The sequence below is a fragment of the Camelus bactrianus genome, chromosome 12, assembly GCF_048773025.1.
Source record: "Camelus bactrianus isolate YW-2024 breed Bactrian camel chromosome 12, ASM4877302v1, whole genome shotgun sequence".
Classification (NCBI taxonomy): domain Eukaryota; kingdom Metazoa; phylum Chordata; class Mammalia; order Artiodactyla; family Camelidae; genus Camelus; species Camelus bactrianus.
In genome coordinates this window covers 58,225,336-58,238,497 of record NC_133550.1, presented here as the reverse complement: position 1 = coordinate 58,238,497, position 13,162 = coordinate 58,225,336, and the positions used below count along the sequence as shown (strand labels likewise).

The following is a 13,162-nucleotide window of genomic DNA, read 5'->3' as shown; positions in this document are numbered from 1 at the left end:
TTATTTTGTACCACATGCCACCATCTATAGCACCGTCTTAAGTGTGACATTCTTTTCCCTTCTGCCTTCTCATGTATGATAAATTCTAAATCTAGACAAGTAGGCAGCTACCCTCAACACCTGGTTTGCTTGACAACGCTTATAAATAGTAAGGACCTGTTACGGGGGGTGAATGCCAATGTAACTACAGTCTAAGTCATCTGAAACAGGCTTCAAGGACAAGATTAAAATATTTGAAGTTACACTCAAACCTTTATTTACTGTTTCCTGGATGCATTACAAGAGGCACCATCTTTTCAGGGGCGACGGGTGAAGAGGGTCGTCTTGGCTGTTTGAGCCAGAAGTTCTGACTGTCATTGACAAGGTTTTCCTTTGCACCTTTTCACTGCACCTGGAAAGTTTTGCCCTCCGTGTTTTGTGAAAGAAAACAGCTTTTAAAGCAACCAGAAGTTAATTAAGTGGCACCTATGGTTCATCCTCCTTAACGCTCTTTACCTGCTTGGAGTTGCCCTCCCAGGCGTTTAGAGTGAAGTTGACCTGCAGCGTGGATCTCTGAAGCTGGGAACAGAGAGTGTCACCAGCAAAGGCTTTGCCTCCGAAGGATTACAAAGCCCTCTGAAAGTAAAAAGCACCTCATTAATGCAGAGCAGCGTGGTACCTCATTAATTGCAGGCTCCGAGGCTGCCCCTTAGATGGTCCCCTGCAAAGGAGGTGGTGACAGTGGAGAAGGCGCGATGGAGGGGGTGAGGGGGAGAGAATGGACAAAGCGCTACCCGGATCTCCCTCCAGATGAACTTGAGAACAGATCACTGTCACGTTTTGTGATTAAACTGCCTCCTGATTAAACTCAGGAAGGCAGGAAGAACTGCTCGACTCAGCAGATGCAAATGTCTGGATTCAGGTTTTTGGTTTATTTGTGTGCTTTTGCACACTTCTCTGTTTGTGGCTCATTTGGTGTCGTATAACCCTGTAGAGCAAAACTTATCAACCTTTTGAAAAGTTTATTATCACCATCACCCCAGGAGCCTTTTTAGATATATTTTTCCTAACTGTGACCCCATTAGATTTTAATAACAAATCATAGTAATATCCAAGATTTTTTTGCCCTACAAGAAGCAATTTTTGCTTTCTTGCAGAAAGCAAAACTTTTGCATTTTGAAGAATGAATGCTGAAGACTAAATTCATGATGAAGAAACAACAGGGTTTTTTTTCATTGCATTTACCAGCAAAATGATTGTCTCCATTCTTAGCAGGAGCCGAGTGTGTGTGTGTGTGGGTTTGCAGGTACATGTGACTTTTAGCTGGTTAAGCTGGGTCCCCTTAATTCCAAGTCCTGGGTTCGCTCCAGGTCACATTCTTACTCCTTGGTCACTGTGATGTCTTTCTGTAAACACAGGCACATACACACATTTGAAGACTGCAGATAAATAGATCGTGACCTGCACCAGTAAAACACCACACCATCTAACTTAGAGCTAGAACAGCATCACCAAAGCCACCTGGATGTCTTCCCATTCCGTCAGCCTACCTCCTCCAACCCCCATCAGGATAAACCACCAACGTGAGTGCTGTAATAATGCTTCTGAAGTTTTCATGTCTCCCCAGACTGTACTGTGATCCCCTCAAAGCATTCATGCTGGTGTTTGAATGAATGAGTGAAGCCGGTTCACCAGTGTATTCCCATCACGAAGGATAGTTCTCAGTAAGCATTGCTGGTTTACACGTACTGTTTTTACTTTTTCAAAACTCTTCGCTGAGTGGCTCTGTGTGTCAGACTCCGTGCTAGGGAGACACACATAAATACACACTGTGGGCTGCAATAAGAATTGCAGCTTCTAAAAATATTAAGTCCAGGCTACAGAGGAGCTAATGCAATTTCCTCCTCAGCGCATTGAAAAATCTATTAGTTAAGAAGGCAGCAATATTTCAGGAAATTAAACCACTGTAACAGTCCAGTTCACAAATCAGAACTCCCAGTGCTTTGAAATGCTCCATTTCCTAACATAAAGTCCTGAGAGAGGTTTGGGCCATCCCCCGAAGCATCACAGAGCTAAATGGAGAAGGCTTCTTGCCAGGCGTCGGGGAGGACGGGGCTTTGTGGCCACTGATACGAGGAGGAAAGAGTTTATAGATCCACAATCACGTTCCTCTTGGTTCACTGTGCCTCTCTCTTCATTCCAGAATTAATTATGTTTGTGGAAGATGGTTGCTCAGTAGATTTCTGAATAATGAGCGTTTCAGGGGAAAGCCAGAGAGCTCATTTTTCGGCTGGGGTTGTATGTTCTGAATAAATATTTGTGGACGTCCCAGTGGGAACACTGTCACCTGTAAAGACAAGCTTGGGGGTTCCTACACGCTCTGCCTCCGAGTTTCCATTGTAGGAAGATGTGAAATGTGTGACTTAGCTCTCCGGTTGGTATGGTTACTTAGAATTTCACAGGAGCTGACCTAGAGCTGCTTGTCCTGAAACGGGATTTCTGACTTTAGAACGAAGAACAGCCAGGAAATCATCATGGCTTCACTGTCAAACCACCCGTGAGGCATCAGGTCATCTGAAGAACTCTTGCTCTTCCATTAACACTTTGTTTTATTAACCTCTGAGAAAGGTCCCCTCTCCCTGGACCTCCAACCCAGTTGAATTCAGGTGGGACGCTGAAGTTCAGGGCTATCCTGTGTCTTGTGTTTGAACAGTAAGTTGGTTGGTGGTCCAGTGTAAATGATGCAGCCAACAAGATCTTGGAAAGTCCAGTGCTTGCTGTATCTCCTAAATTAGTGTGTCTAAGTGTGTAATCTGGGGACACCTGCTTTAGGCTCCCAGGGGGCTCTGGTTAACGACAGCTTTCTGGGCCCTACCCCAAGCCTGGGAATCTGCATTTTCCATAGGCATCCTCCGAGGTTTTGATGCCCATCTGCTGCAATTCTGTTCATCTTTTTCTTCCCTGGGTTGCTAGAGTATATCCCCAAAATACAGTTGAGATGATGTGTCTTCGCTAGTGAGGACCTGTTTGTTTCCTCCCACCGTGTCTGGGTCACTGCCCGGAGTTCCTGAGTGTGGCATACAGCAGTCCCCCACGTCTGACCCTTTCCTGCCTGCCTAGAGCCTCTTCCATCACTGACAGCTTCCAGCGTTACCGAGGTCTGTCACACTGTAGTTATTTTACATGTGCCCACACACACATGATCTTTATTTATATCTCTGTGCCTTCAGTAATGCAGATACCCCTCCCCTCCTGCCTTCCTCCCAATATTTGAGAAGCTCAACTTTCAACCCATTGGTCAAGATCCAGTTGAAGGCTCATCCTTTCGGGACATCTCTAAGTGATTATTCCCCCTCCCTTCCAAGCACCCCCCTTTGACTGTGCTTTTCCTAGATCGATGCCACACACATACCTGGAGTTTATCACAGTCCGGTTCTTAGCTTCGTGTTACAGACGTGGTGGCTGGTTTCCAAGATGGCCCCCCATAACCCCGTCTGCTGGTACTCACACCCTTGTCTAGTCCCTTCCCGTGATGCGCAGGACTGACCTGCAGAATCAAGTCAGACATTGCAGAAATGATACCGTGTAACTTCGGAGGCCAAGTCGTAAGAGATGTCCTAGCTTTCTTGTTCTCTCTGGGATCACTGACTCTGGGAGAAGCCAGCCGCCACGTTGTCACGGCATCCGAACTGCCCTGTGGGGTGGTCCTGTGTGGGGAAGAGCTGAGACTTCCTGCTAACGGCCGGCATCAACTCCCAGGCATGTGTGAGGGAGCCAGGCCGATCCCAGGCATTCAGATATCTGCAGGCTCCACCAACGTCCTGACCACAGCCTCATGAAAAATCCTGAGCGAGAGCCACCCGGCAAATGTGCCCCCAGATTCCAAACACAGTAACTGTGCAAGATAATAAATAATTGTTGCTGTTTTAAGCTGCTGTCTTTTAAGGTAACTTGTTACGCAGCAGTGGCTAATGAATATCCACTAGACCGTGGACTCCTCGAGCACCGGCCATGTTTTATTCATCATGGATGCTGGTCCCCAGCCCATCCTCGGTACCTGACCCAGATTAAGTGTTCCATAAATGCTGACTTAAATGATTACAAGTGAGTTAAACTGGAGTATTTTTTTTTTTTTTTTTGCTGGCAAGGATAAATACAAATGCGGATGACTTTATCTAGCAGATAAGAATCTCATCTTTTAGTTTTGATCTTGGTTCCAAATATCATTGGTGATAATATTTATTAACAGTTTAAAATAACAGCCAGTACTTAGATACAGCACCTGAATTTTCACAGTCCTATGGCGTATACGCTGAGTGTGCTCATTTTACAGATGAAAAGACAGAGATACATTGAGGTTTAATTACTTGCCCAAAGTGACCCAGCTAGTGACTGGTGGAGCCAGGGTTCAAACCTAGGTGGTCAGACTTCTGAGTGCGTGCTATTCACCAAATTGAAAGCTAATACGGAGCACTTACAACACTGAACCAGGCGCCTTAGTTCTCTTGCCTCATTTAATGCTTTTGCAAATCTCATGGGATGTATTTTGTTTTATTTTCTCTCTTCTACGGGGTTAGAAAGATGACCTCACCAGGACAGAGGTGGTGGAGTTGCGAGTCTGGACTTCCAAGCTTATACCAGGTTCACGATCCTCCTCCATGACATCACCCTGAGTCCCCACCCAACTCGAGCCCCCTGCCCTCCCTTCCTCAACAATTATCTTCTGAACGTACAGGTTGGTTGCCAAGACGACCACTCAGAAACAACATGAAAGGCAGATAGGACTTTCCAAATGTGCTGCAGCCAGGATGGTTTCTTTTTATTTAGTTTTTAAAAATGGGTCAAGATGATTTGTCATCCACCAGGAAAATGTTGATTGTGGTAAGAAATGTATTTTGAACGATAAATATTTCCAGGATGATGAGGAAAGTTTACAGATCACCTAGAGCGGACCCCCCTAGGAAGGGAGCCAGATATGCTGCTGTTGCCCCCATTTTACAGATGAGGAAGTTAAGGTCCAGACTGACTTCAAAGCCAGGACTCCCCAACTCCACAGCCTTTGTGCCTGATTGCCTTGAACAACTGCTCCTTGGTGAATATAGACTTGGCCGGGTGGTGGCAGGGGCTTGTAGTAACTAACTCGGAGGAGTGAGAATACACCTCAGTGGGCCAGGGGCTGTGGGAAGGGTGAAGAAAAAAATAATATTTGCAGAATTTCAGAATAGAGTATCTAGGCCTGGGGCACTGAAATTTGAGGTAAGGGGAAGGACTTGGTCCCCACCCCCCAAACTTTAGGTACTGGAATAATGCTATCTGACCTTTCAACTAGTTGGAAGGAATTTAAGAAAGATAGCACATAGAAAGCTCTTATAACAGTGCCTGATACCCAGTGAACACTCAGCAAATGCTAGGTAGCATTTTCTATTGTTATCATTACGGGGCATCCCATTGCACCCTGGAAATCAGTACCTTTGAGAAGAAATGAGCATCATTTCCTGACAAGACCAGACTCTTTTCTGGCCTTCCCTTGCCTGTCAAAGGTCAGAAACTAGCATCACCCCTAAGATGTCACTCTCTTTGATGCTCCGTGTTTTAAGCACACACCTTTGGAGATGCGTCTGTTGTCCAACCCTCTGCCTCCATCCTCTGGTCAGAATTCCTGAAAAACTTTTCTATGAACCACCCAGCCTCCAATGAACCCTAGAATCATTTGCAGCTCTTCAGAGAAACTCCCCTTGGGGTCCATTCCCCCGAAGAACTAGCAGCTTCAGGAAGGTGATTTTCCCCTTGAGAGCATCCCCCGCCCACCACTTTACACAGAAACCCTGAAAACCTGGGGTTGCTTATGCCATCTGGATGTAAGTGCATGAGGTGGTATTCTGGAGCACAATTTCAGTTTTGCTAATTAAATCTTAGAACATGCTGCTTAGAATTATTACCAGCCATTGCAGGGATACTCATCTGTCCATTAAAACAAACCTAACTTTCATTCTTACTATTGTCATAGTCACATGAACCCTTCGGCATGTTTAATGGTGATGAATATGCTAGGATATTGCTCTGCTAGGTGGCGTTGTCTCTGTAGGATAGTCTGGGGTCAGTTGGCGTGGGGCCCTCTAGGTTTCTGCAGCTTGCTCCAAGGAGGGTCTTCTCTCCGATGACCCCAAGACATAATGTCCCTAGTTGGACTGAAGTTTATGGTAGGGTGGGAGTGAGATCAGTAGCAGTGTGGATTTGCACCAGGAGACTGCCCCAGTCTGTGATATGGGTGACCACTCCCACCCACTGTTCTCCTCCCAAAACCGAGGATGTGCTGTCTAATTTGGAGAGCCACTAGAGGAGGCTTCAAGTTTTCCAGTAGACCCCAGTTTGTGATTTATTAATCTTTTATATAGAAATGTAAGAAAAGGTGATGGGTGATTTATTTCCCCAGACAAAACTATCTCCATTCCCTACTTCCCCTGTACTGTCAGAGGTACCATATCTTCTTGCCTTTATGAGGCTCCGAATCCTGAATCATCTGAGCCTGGATCCCATCCGTTAGGAGAAGGGAAGTGGGCTTTATAGGGACAGGATGCTTTTTCAGTCCTTCCAGCAATATTGTGAAGTGAGTATTTTAATCTCTGTTTTATTTATTTCCTCCCTGATCTTCGTTATTTCTTTCCTTTTGCTAACTTTAGGTTTTGGTTGTTCTTCTTTTTCTAATTCTTTTAGGTGGTAGGTTAGGTAGTTTGTTTGATTTTTTTCTTGTTTTTTTGAGGAAGGCCATTATTGCTATGAACATCCCTCTTAGGACTGCTTTTGCTGCATCCCATAGAGTTTGTGTGGTTGTGTTTTCATTGTGATTTGTTTCAGTGTATTTTTTAGTTTCCGCTTTGATTTCATCATTGACCCCCTTTTTTTTAAATAGCATGTTTAGTCTCCATGCAGTTGTTTTTTTCTCATTTTCCTTTGAAGTGAGTATTTTACTCCCCCACTTTGCAGATGAGCTAACTGAGGCTCATGGTGGTTAAATGACTTGCCTGTGGTCACACAGCTTATTAGAAGTGGAACTGGTGCTAAGGCCCAGGCTCAGGGGTCCCCCAAGCTCTGCCTCTTCCAGTGGCCTGTACTGACCTGGACCCCAGCAGTTATGGAGGCCTCTGCTCCTAGTTGAGAAAATGTCAAAAGTAGCATTTGAACCCAGGCTGGGCTGACTCTGTTGTTACCACCGTACAAATGGCATCATCCCTGCCTCAAGGAGTTGCGTTTCAGAGCAGGAGAGAGGTTTGGAAAACTAGACACAGAGTGATAGCTTTCTGTGCGGAGGATGGAAACAGCTTGCATGGGGGGCCCTCTCCGAGGGGATGACTGCAGGCTGTTGCCTTCCAGGTTGAGACTCAGAGGAAGAGCAGGATTTGGACAGAGGCGGGGAGAGCGTGGAACGTGCTACCTCTAAGAACAGGAGCCATTTATAATAAACGGATGTTTCTTTCCACATGTTCTTTCCCCTCATAGATTCCTTAGTTTTCTTTCTGAATACAAACTCGTCCAAATGCTTCCTTTACCTCTAATTGAACACTCTAATTTAATTGATTATGGATTAAGTTGGGGACTTGGGGCGACATTCAGGCCTGGGCTCATGTTGAGATTAATTTATACTTGTTTTCCTACTGTTCTGTGATGCATCTGAGTGCCTCACACGTGTGTGAAAAATAGAGCCGGGAGTTGGAGCAATCTAATTAGACGGCTTAACCCAACGCGCTGGTGTTCAGCCTTCACCAGGCTTTCCTGCTTTGATGGTAACCAAAATAGATGAATAAGTTAATCAGAGGGCTGATTAAATAGCACGGCTCTGCAGCATGGGCCGATGATTGCCAGGCTCGCGTTCAGGCAGATTCTCAAGGGAAGGAAGAAACCGAGCTGGGTTTTAAAGGCCAAGGCTTACCCAAGGAAGAGCTTTATAAAACCCCCTGGAGGGAATTACCTGAGGTCCTCGGGCCTCAGATCTTAAAGTGACAGCTAGTCTGGAAGCGAACTCCAAAGGAGGGATAACATGGTTTGGGGAAAAAATGCCAGTGTTTCCCTGGCAGGTTCCAGCTATAGCTTTGCATCTTGCTTGCTGAGGATTGTAGGCAAATTACTCACCTTCCCGTGCCATCCACCCAGCTGTCCATCCATCCAGCTGTTCATCCGTCCACCCACCCACCCATCACATAGACGTCTGTGATGTGCGAGGCGTGGCACCTTGACCTTGCCATCATTACTTTAAGTGAACGATTGTGCTGTTGTATTAGGTTTCTCCCTCCAAGTTTGCCCTCTCTCTTCTTCACTCTGCTTTGTGCCTCTTGGGGCTGATACCTAAGTGCTGCCACCCTGAGCTCACTCCCTTGCTGGCTTCTGTTTGGGTTCGCCCAGTGGGTGCCCTTGCGGGAGACCAGTGGGTAGGAGGAGAGAGGAGCTGAGATCTCTCTCCCCGATCCATCCTGTGGAATTGTCACAGCGAGGCCATGTCCCTCTCCTGAAGGTCACTGCTCCTGCCAGGTGGCTGATTCATCTGGCTCCCCCTTCTCTGGATTCTAGCAGCTGCTGGCATTGGCTCTTCAGGCCGTGGGTGGTAATGGTCCCCTATCCTTCCCCTCCCCAAGTCTGCGCAGTGCCTTGTTCCTGCCCCTAAATTCTGCATTCACCTACACCCCTAGAAGTGACTGCCCTTATAAACGGCAGAAGCTCAGGAAGGCTGAGCAAACTTGTCCAGGTTGACATGGAGACTAACTGACAAGGCCCAACTCTGAATGCAGCTATATGTGACTCTAGGACCTGTGGTTCAATGCTGTACTGTATCCAGGACCCCCACCTTCAATACAAAGCAGTTACAGAGGCATCGAAGTGAGGAGGGAGAAGCAGGAAGAAGGGTGGGAGCATGTATTTGCAGAGGGTCTTTGTATTCCAAGCACTTTTAATGTCCTTTAATTTCTACATCCACCGTGTGATGTAGGCAGCATCTCCATTTTACAGGTAAAGAAACTGAGGCTTAGAGAGATCAGCACTTCGTATGGGGCTGGAGTCCATGCTAGAACTTTTGTCTCTCTTCTCCCTCCTCCGTGCAGTCCAGGAACACGGTGACAGGGATCACAGACAGTGGATGAGTCTTTGTCTTGGTGAAGAGTTCTGTCCATCGGTTTACGTTTCCTTTCTTCTGGTCAAAAGTGCACTCACTTATGCAAAGGACCATTGCAAAACTGAGAATAAGGAGCAGATAAAATATTTTCAAATAAACTGGAGATGGCGTAATGTGGCACAGTTGTGGGAGATGGAATGGGTCATGTGGGTCAACACAGAGGGGATTTTTTCATAACTTCCCTAAACCAGCTTTGCGCATTCCTGTTTCCCACCGTCACCAGATCTTGATATGTTTAAAAATAATGCAATGCTTAGTTTTTCTTTACAACAGTAACAGTTGCTCATTTTAAAAAGTTGAAAAGTACAGATTAAATGTGTGTGTGTAATATATACGTACCTATATATAGAGAGACACACTGATTCTCCCATCATCCCCAAATGATTGCTGTTAGTCATTTGATGCCTACTTCCATTTCTTTTTTCCTTCTGCGTGAAGTTGGGTGGGTGTGTTTTCACGTTTGATTATACATTGTGGTTATTAAGCAAAAGCAATTTCGAAACTTCTTTTTTTTTTCTTTTAACATTAAGAAGAAATAAAGAGAAGCATATTTCATCTCCATTGTTTTTAGCCTTCCAGCGTATGCTATCAGATTTTTTAACTAGCATGTTTTAATTAACGGTTCAATTTCTCAGCACTTGGATTGTTGCTGTTTCTTCGCTTTTATAGCGTGGCGGTGAACACTTCCGGGAAGAAAACTGTGGTCTCTTGTTTTTAAATTTGACTACTGTTTTAAGGACAATGCCCTCAAAGTGGAATTATAAGGATGAAAGAGGGGAATAGTTTTTGGAATCTTGATTAAGTGACCACCTTTTCCATTAAAGGTTCCATTACAACTGTTAACTACTTGAAACTAAGAGTGCTTTGGTTCCAAGGAGATTCCCTGCCCATAGTGGTCTTCATTAGTGACCTGTACTTCTGGGAGCCTTCATCACTCCGTTGCTAGGTATTATGATGAGCCTTGGTTATTATTAATAATAATAATTATTATTATTATTGTTACCACGTGGTACCAAGGTGTGTGACTTGCTGATGATTCTGCTCACCTGTGGGACATTTGTTCCCCATCTATATCGTGAGGATTTCAGTGCTAGCTCCCCGTGGTCATCCTTCTGTGTGTGTATACCTGTCTTGCTACCCAGTGAAGAGGGCTGCATAGATTATGACCAGGTCCTTCTTGGGTGTTTCTCTGAGTTCCAGAAGAGTTGTGCAGCACCAAACTGCTCAATCACAGTTGTAAAAATAAAACAGATATGCACGATTTCAACACCACCATTAAGTAGTAATTTTTAATGACGGAGAAATGGAATATGACTTGAAGAAATGGATCTACCTAGAAACAGTTAGGTACCGGTTTATATATTCAGTCTGATTCAGTTCTTGAACTTTTATTTCTTCTTTTGTGCATACGCTGATTTTCTCCAATGAGCCTGTATAATTTCTATGCTAACAAAAAATCTTACTTTAAAAAAATCTGAGCTTAGTGTTTGCAGGTGATAATTATTTTATAAATACTACTTTCTCTCTCCCTTGATTCAGACAGGTTTTCTTCCAAAAAAAACTTCACATGCCAAACTGTAAATAATGAGAACCAATCTTTAAGAAAATATTCATTTATGTGCTCAACAGGTTTTTATTGGGTATGTTTTATGTACCAAGCACTGTTTATAATGGTGATGCAAAAAATTAATATAGAGATTTTTTTTTCCCTTTCTCCAACTCCCTCTCTTCACTGCCCTGTCTAGTCGGAAGTTTCCTGGATCCCCAACAAACATTACTCTGGGATTTATGGTCTGATGAAGCTTGTCCTCACCAAGACGCTTCCTGCCAACCTGGAGAGGGTCATTGTCCTTGACACAGACATCACCTTTGCGACCGACATTGCAGAGCTGTGGGCTGTGTTCCACAAGTTCAAAGGTAATTGCAGCTAATTTTTTCCTGGTGTCTTTGAAGGTGTTGGCGTGCCGAGAACAGTAATTGTCGTTTTTTATAATGTGAGGTCAGCCCTTAATGAGGTCATGCTAATGAAATGAATAAGGAATTACGAATATAGCTGCGCCTCGGCTCTACTGCCGTTTGAAACGTGTTAGAGGGAAACTGGGATGTGTTTGCCTTTCTTTAATACTTGAAGAGGGGAGGTCGATGTTCAGAGGGGGAGCCCAGTTGAGGATTGCTGAATGACTTTGTAGGAGATGGTATCAAATGTGTGTATTTCGTATGCAGATGATTAAGTGCTGACTTCCCTGCGTGGAGTCGTGCATTTATCAGTTTTGTCTTTTTATCAAATGGCACTTTGATTGCCAAGAAACCCTGTGAGGCGGTGGAGATGGGTATTGATTACAGAGTGTTTGAAAGTGTTCTTATGGCTTTGGTTTCATTAATGGTGCGGTTTGTCATTTTAAGGAAGGATAGAAGTTTGGCTTGATAAGACGTTCCTTCTGGTTCCTTCTTAGCTGTTACTATAGTTCTTGCCACTACCCCGAGGTGTGTGTGAGCGTGAGGTGGGGAGTTGTGAACCTGATGGGTGTACATAACTGGCGTGGATGCAGGAGGGAAGTGGCAGGCTAGCACCAACCTTGGACTGTCATTTTAATACCCCTCTTCCAGCTGTCTTCCTTAAAACTGCATTATTTTAAAAATTCTTCTCGATATTAGACAAATACAATGAGGGATGCATTTGGCAGTGAGATTTTTTTTCCCCCTCTAGCTTCTGTGTTTAAAATCCCTCCTGCCTCCTCTGGGTAGCTCCTTATCCTGTGAAGATGAAACACCACTTAGTGATGTTAAATCACAGCGTTTTCATAAACCACAGGATATTCCAGTTGGTTTCAGTTCCCATTCATGGACAGAGGAGTAAATTCCTCACTCACTCCAGTCGCTGCCTGCTTCCTTCTAGGGGCCTCCTTGCTCTGGGGTAATTGAAAAAAAAAAAAGGCCTCAGCGCACCATGGGGGGAGACACTCTGACCCTCAGACTCTTCCTTGTCAGGATCAAAATTTTCCTTACTCGTGTCAATAATGACACTAATAAAGATATCATTTAGCCAAACTGTTGAAAGCGAGTGTCTCAGCTTTCCGATCTCTTTGTAGAACGCTTGGATCTGTCCTTTTATTTTATTTATCCAAATAAAGAAATGGAAGCTTGGTGGAGTGAGGGTTCCACCCGGAGCTGGACCAGAATGCATGTGTGTATTGGCGACAGGTGCATCTCTTTCGAAGCCCCCCTGTGTCTACTTGTTTTTTCTGATTACATTAAACTCATTGGGGACAGTTTTTCTGTAACATTATGGCATCACATCCCTATTTTCCTGCTGGTGTTCAGTACTCAGTGATGTATTTAGTCAACAGGCACTTACTGGGAGTCGGCTGGGAGTCCCTGGGTGTAAGGAGATATCCACTGGGTGCTGGCTCTGAAGGGCTGAGCCGTGAAGGAGCATGAGAGTTACCGCGTCTCCAAAGGAGGCAGAGAACCCAGCTGGGACAGTGTCACAGGGGAGGTGACCACTGTGTTCCGGCTCGCCGGATGAGAGCAGTGGTTGTGCGCAGTGGACGACCACATTCCCCTCTGGAGTAAAGGGCTCCTTCCTGCAGCTGCCGGGAGCACTGCCTGCAGGCGGCCCTCAGCCCTTGGCCCCCTTGGGAAAGGTCTCAGGTGAAGAGTCACCTTGCTCCTGGCCACGCCCCCTCCTGAGGCACCCCACAGCCTGGAGTGACTGATGCTTGGGGAATCCTGCAGAATCCACTGTAGCGTTCCTTGGAGTCTGCCTGGCAGCTCCCTTTCTCCCTCTGCCCCATCCTGCTTGTCCTCCCGCTTCACAGGTGCTGTCCCAAGAGCTCTCCCTAAATTAACCTCCTGTGTGCTCACTTCCATGGCGGGGCCCGCTTCCGGAGAAACCCAGCCGGCAGTGTGCATTTACAGCTGCAGGGCTCCCCTGGACAAGAGGTCACCAGAACAGGTGGTCACTAATTGCCACCTCGCAGCCAGGCACCACATTTCTCCTGTCCTGGCTAGGACCCGCCCCAG

At 45.6% G+C, this 13,162-nt stretch overlaps 1 protein-coding gene across 6 annotated transcripts in view; it reads left to right on the top strand.

Moving 5' to 3' along the window:
• Positions 1–13,162, top strand: part of LARGE1 (LARGE xylosyl- and glucuronyltransferase 1) — a 491,734-nt gene that overhangs the window by 271,305 nt on the left and 207,267 nt on the right. For all 6 annotated transcript variants that reach the window (XM_074375446.1, XM_074375448.1, XM_074375447.1 and 3 more), the window contains one exon: positions 10,885–11,056. In XM_074375446.1, the coding sequence (XP_074231547.1) occupies positions 10,885–11,056 (172 nt within the window). The remainder of the gene's footprint in view (positions 1–10,884; positions 11,057–13,162) is intronic.